This window comes from Heptranchias perlo, chromosome 13 (genome assembly GCF_035084215.1).
Source record: "Heptranchias perlo isolate sHepPer1 chromosome 13, sHepPer1.hap1, whole genome shotgun sequence".
Lineage (NCBI taxonomy): Eukaryota > Metazoa > Chordata > Chondrichthyes > Hexanchiformes > Hexanchidae > Heptranchias > Heptranchias perlo.
The window spans coordinates 34,392,494-34,398,704 of NC_090337.1; the positions used below are offsets into that span (position 1 = coordinate 34,392,494).

General features: G+C 41.0%; 1 protein-coding gene across 1 annotated transcript in view; it reads right to left on the reverse strand.

Annotated features, from left to right (window-relative positions):
- pde6d (phosphodiesterase 6D, cGMP-specific, rod, delta) overlaps positions 1-2,029 on the reverse strand; it is a 62,290-nt gene extending 60,261 nt beyond the window's left edge. Inside the window, exon 1 of the mRNA XM_067995305.1 lies at positions 1,836-2,029. Within this exon, the coding sequence (XP_067851406.1) occupies positions 1,836-1,885 (50 nt within the window). The 5' untranslated portion in view covers positions 1,886-2,029. The remainder of the gene's footprint in view (positions 1-1,835) is intronic.
- Positions 2,030-6,211: the final 4,182 nt, after the last annotated feature.

Below are 6,211 nucleotides of genomic sequence, written 5' to 3' on the forward strand. Positions count from 1 at the left end.
CATATTTATCTGCTTAAAAGATTTACAAGGCTTCAACTGGATACTATACTTACTGTAAGTTAGTTATAATGGCTTATTTTTAAAAAGTTCAAAATTAAAGCAATATCTCTCAGGTCAGTAAAACTGGCTTATATCTAACGTTTCTAGGAAACCGCTCATTTTATTAGCGACCCTACAGTAATAGAGGATCATTAATAAAATTAACCTGCATTTCTGTAAGTACAATACTATTTGTAAATCTGCTAGGAAGATTGTTGCAAAGATAAGTTTAGTGGAGCTGCTTTACATCTTAGAAACAAAGTAGAATTTACAGTATTTATTTTTCATGTTGTCATTTTAAGAATGGGGAGGGCACTCTACCACGACAACTTTTATTTAGCAATTAAAGAATCAGAAAGTGTTGACGAGAACTGGCAATGTGCAGTGCGAAGACAGTCGCTGCCCCTTCCTGCTGTTGGCGGATGAGGTTGGATGTGAATGGAAAACAACAGTATGATGTAAAATTGTTTGCAGAGGGATTGTCATTTATTAGGCACACCAGTGGACTGATTAGCATATTTTGTATATTTACATTTTACAGCTTTTCTTTTTCCACCAATTTTCTCTATCTTCTCCTCTCCTGAAGCTGTTGAACTCTTAGTAGAATACAGTTTCTCAGATGCCGGTTACTTTCCAGGAATATTTATCAGAGATATCTTTAATTAACCTAGTATAGCCTAACAAATGTTGCTAGTTTCAGCTGTATCATTTCTATTTTATTCAATATAATCCAGTAGAATTTAGGCTATCAGTCATATACCCTTGCCATTTTTGTTGCAGCAAATGTAAAGCTATGCACCACATGATTCAAGACCCTTAGAAGAATAACTGTGAATGTTATCAATTAATCAGCATAACATGCTCTGAAAGACAATTCACAATACATGCTTTTAGACATATGTTTCAAACAAATGACAGTCTTTTAGCTTTCAAGAGATTATACCATATTAGAGCTATACAATTCTAACCTGATTAGAGCAAAGTTAAAATAATGTACCAAACTGGAGAATATTAATTCCGCAGTATTGTTAAATCATATTTAACCTTTTAATAATTACATCAGAAAACTATATCATGACCAAACTACTTATGCCAATATCTTGTTCCTTGAATTAAGACAGTAGACCTGACCAATTGTCATTAATCAAGAGTGACAATCATCTTAGTTTAAAAATGCAACATATTTTGAGTTAATATGTAATATACATTAATTTGCAACCTGCATCATTCCTGATCATGTCACTCCTAACATAAAGATCGATCTGGACAGCTCTGAAATAGCAACTTGAAACAAAACATATGTAGAACGATATCCATTTCTGCACTTATGTCTGACACATCATAATGACGATGGGAAAAGTACAAAAATAATTTTGAACTGCGCTACGATTCAGATGTTTGTCACAAATGTATTCATATTACGACTTTAGTTAAGCTTTAGATAGTGTCGTTCCCCCCAAAAATCCCAAGATGATTATTTGCCCAGAGCAATATACCGAACAGCCTTGCCGGCTTCTTCTACCGACGCTGTCACTGCACTACATGGTGGGATTTGGGAATTACCGGGTGCAGACTCCTTGGCCCTGTCGTGTGGAGTCACCTTCAGCGCCCTCGGTCACTGTAAGTTCCGCGCTTTATCCCTGATGCAATTCGAACGGTTGCTGTATGAGTTTAGATGTTTTTACCCCCACATTTATTGCAGGCCCTGGCCTCGACTCCAGGGCCGCACTTACCCTGGGAACATGGATCTCGCACAGCGGGCAAATGGAACGAAATATTCACACGGTAAAGGATACAGCTTAAAGCCCTTTAGAATCTCCTTAGCCCTGTCTTCCTTTGAAGACATTGCAGTTCTTCGAGTCTTTGATAAATCGGAACAAAATGATTAGAGCGATAAAAAAAATCTGTAATGTCAATAAATTTTTAAAAAACGAGCAACAAGCCGATTATCGCCACAGCAACGCTCGGCTCATTACGGCCAACCTAACCTCCGCCGCCAACAGCCAATGGGAAGGGGGAACGACTGTCGCAGCCAGACTGACAGACAGGTTGACCAATAAAATACGGGGAGTCCTTTGAAGCAGCCAATTGGTGGCGTCATGTCGTTAATGTAGGCGGGAGCTACGGCTGTTAAGTTTGGTTGCATTTCATGACAGCACTAGTCCAGGCCAGGATGGAGATGATTGGGTAATTCCCCCATCAATCACGCCTGGAGCCTGCACTGCTGTAAGCGACTGGAATTGATTTTATGCACATAATTTGTATGTAAACTATCCTCCACTCACTGTATTTTGCTGGAGAAATAATTAATTTGTATGATATAACTATCTTCCACCCTGCATTTTTCCAGAGAAATCAATCTGTGTTATATAACTATCCTCCACTCATTGCATTTTGCTGGAGAAATTGCCCTGCTTTTATCAGGAGACGAAATCGCCCTGCTTTGGCCATGAGTTCTGTTTGCTGTAGTTCCGAGATACTCTTTTTAAATAGACTCTGTAGACTGTTTGCTGTAGTGCACTGTTTAAATAGACTCCGTGCTGAGTAAATAGATTTTGTTTGCTGTAAAATAGACTGTTGTTGGTCCTGCTGTAAGTCCCGCCCTGCCTCCAACTCATTGGCTGACACTGTGGTCTCATTAGACACACTGATTAAGGCAGGCTGGGTCGAGAGTTTAGAAACGGTGTCACCAGGAGTGTAGCCAGTAGCCAGGCACTGGCGGATGGCGAGCCAGGCTGGACAAAAAGCTTTTTAATTGTTGATGAAATAATTAGGAGCCAGATAAGATTTACGTGATGACAAAGCTGCAAGACTATTCCCAACAAGGCATCTAGTTAGCTGAACACCAAGGACAAATGTTTCAAGGCTTGACTCTTAGTGTATATTTACACGACTGCTGTCTTGGTACAAAATGGTTTTCCTTTACAACGACACTACAGTTAGAGTGTAAATGCAACCTAAATCTGGAGGAGAAAATGTCATCCCACTTTGCTCCGGTGTCAGATCGAGCCCTAACTCTAGACATATGGTACAGAAGTCTCTGTGTCAGCCATGGCTCTGTGGTAGCTTTTGCTTCGAAGTCATAAGCTTGTGGGTTCAATACAGTTATATAAAAAGAAAAAGGGTGGCTAAGGCAAACGTAGGTCCCTTAGAGGATGAGACCGGGAAATTAATGGTGGGAAACATGGAGATGGCAAAAATGCTGAACAAATATTTTGTTTCAGTCTTTACGGTAGAGGACACTAAGAATATCCCAACACTGGACAAACAGGGGGCTCTCGGGGGGGAGGAGCTAAATACGATTAAAATCACTAAGGAATTGGTACTCAGTAAATTAATGAGACTCAAGGCGGATAAATCCCCTGGACCTGATGGCTTACATCCTAGGGTCTTGAGGGAAGTGGCAGTAGGGATTGTGGATGCTTTGGTAATAATTTTCCAAAATTCTCTGGACTCGGCAAAGGTCCCGGCAGATTGGAAAACTGCTAATGTAACACCCTTATTTAAAAAGGGTAGTAGGCAGAAGGCTGGAAATTATAGACCAGTTAGCCTAACATCTGTGGTGGGTAAAATTTTGGAGTCTATTATTAAGGAGACAGTAGCGGAACATTTGGATAAACATAATTTAATAGGACAAAGTCAGCATGGCTTTACGAAGGGGAAGTCATGTCTGACAAATTTGCTTGAGTTCTTTGAGGACATAACGTACAGGGTGGATAAAGGGGAACCAGTGGACGTAGTGTATTTAGACTTCCAGAAGGCATTCGACAAGGTGCCACATAAAAGATTATTGCTCAAGATAAAGTATCACTGGATTGGGGGTAATATTCTGGCATGGGTGGAGGATTGGTTATCTAACAGGAAGCAGAGAGTTGGGATAAATGGTTCATTCTCGGACTGGCAACCAGTAGCCAGTGATGTTCCGCAGGGGTCGGTGCTGGGTCCCCAACTCTTTACAATCTATATTAACGATTTGGAGGAGGGGACCGAGTGTAACATATCAAAGTTTGCAGATGATACAAAGATGGGAGGGAAAGTGGAGAGTGAGGAGGACATAAAAAACCTACAGGGGGATATAGACAGGCTGGGTGAGTGGGCGGAGATTTGGCAGATGCATTACAATATTGGAAAATGTGAGGTTATGCACTTTGGCAGGAAAAATCAGAGAGCAAGTTATTATCTTAATGGCGTGAAACTGGAGAGTACTGCAGTACAAAGGGATCTGGGGGTCCTAGTGCAAGAAAATCAAAAAGTTAGTATGCAGGTGCAGCAGGTGATCAAGAAGGCCAACGGAATGTTGGCTTTTATTGCTCGGGGGATAGAGTATAAAAACAGGGAGGTATTGCTGCAGTTATATAAGGTATTGGTGAGACCGCACCTGGAATACTGCATACAGTTTTGGTGTCCATACTTAAGAAAAGACATACTTGCTCTCGAGGCAGTTCAAAGAAGGTTCACTTGGTTAATCCCGGGGATGAGGGGGCGGACATATGAGGAGAGGTTAAGTAGATTGGGACTCTACTCATTGGAGTTCAGAAGAATGAGAGGCGATCTTATTGAAACATATAAGATTGTGAAGGGGCTTGATCGGGTGGATGCGGTAAGGATGTTCCCAAAGATGGGTGAAACTAGAACTAGGGGGCATAATCTTAGAATAAGGGGCTGCTCTTTGAAAACTGAGATGAGGAGAAACTTCTTCACTCAGAGGGTAGTAGGTCTGTGGAATTTGCTGCCCCAGGAAGCTGTGGAAGCTACATCATTAAATAAATTTAAAACAGAAATAGACAGTTTCCTAGTAGTAAAGGGAATTATGGGTTACGGGGAGCGGGCAGGAAATTGGACATGAATTTAGATTTGAGGTTAGGATCAGATCAGCCATGATCTTATTGAATGGCGGAGCAGGCTCGAGGGGCCGATTGGCCTACTCCTGCTCCTATTTATTATGTTCTTATGTTCTTAATGTAATTTAGGCTGACACTTCAATGCAGTACTAAGGCAGAGGTGCTGTCTTTCAGGTAAGTCCCTCGCAGGTTGAAGTAAAAGATTCCATGGCACAATCTGATGTAGAGTAGGATACATCTGCTGACATCCTGGTCAATGTTTATCCCTCAATCGGCATCACTAAAACAGAAAATGCAGGAACCTGATGAAAGGTCATCAATCTGAAATGTTAACCCTATGTTTCTCTCTCCGCAGTTGCTGCCTGACCCGTTAACTGTTTCCAGCATTTTCTGTTTTTATTTCAGATTTCCAGCATCTGCAGTATTTTGCTTTTCACTAAATCAGAGTATCTGGTCATTTATCTCTTTGCTGTTTGTAGGACATTGCTGTGTGCCAACTGGCTGGTGCATTTCCCTACATTGCAACAGCGACTACAATTCAAAAGTATTTTACTGGCTGTGAGACGCTTTGGGACGTCCTGAGGTCATAAAAGGCTCTATATAAATAGAAATTGTTTAGTGTTGATATGAAACACTTCACACCAACTTATAATGTAAGTGCACCCTTAAAAATGGATTACCAAAATGCATCTGAATGTAAACTTTTGAAAATTCAATTTAAGTGATGGAGCTTGTATTTATTTTTAAGAGTAACATGTATCAATATTTGAAGCAAAATGATTGATTGTCACTCACCGATGGCCTACGTTGCCAATTTTGGCTGCCGTGAATCTGCTACTCAAGTTGCTTCAGGTTTTAAGGTAACCTGTATGAACTTATAGTGCCCATCCCCCACCTTCTGCTGCTATCCACCGAACGTCAGGACTGTATTTCCAATGCATTGCTGACTTCTCAGTTTTACTCTGCTGTCGTAGGACCCGTAGAGGTAGGCCATTTAGGAGTGAAATCAGGAAGCACTTTTTCACACACAGGCTAGTGGAAATCTGGAACTCTCATCCCCCTAAGGCATTGGATGCTGGGTCAATTGAAATTTTCAAGCCTTGGATTGATTGATTTTTGTTGCCTAAGGGTATCAAGGGATATGGAGCAAAGGCGAGCAAATGGAGTTTAGGTACAGATGAGCCATGATTTAATTGAATGGCAGAACAGGCTTGAGGTGCCGAAAGAAAGAACTTGCATTTATGTAGCGCCTTTCATGACTTCAGGACATCCCAAAGCGCTTTACCGCTAATGAAGTACTTTTTAAGTGTAATCACTGTTGTAACGTAGGA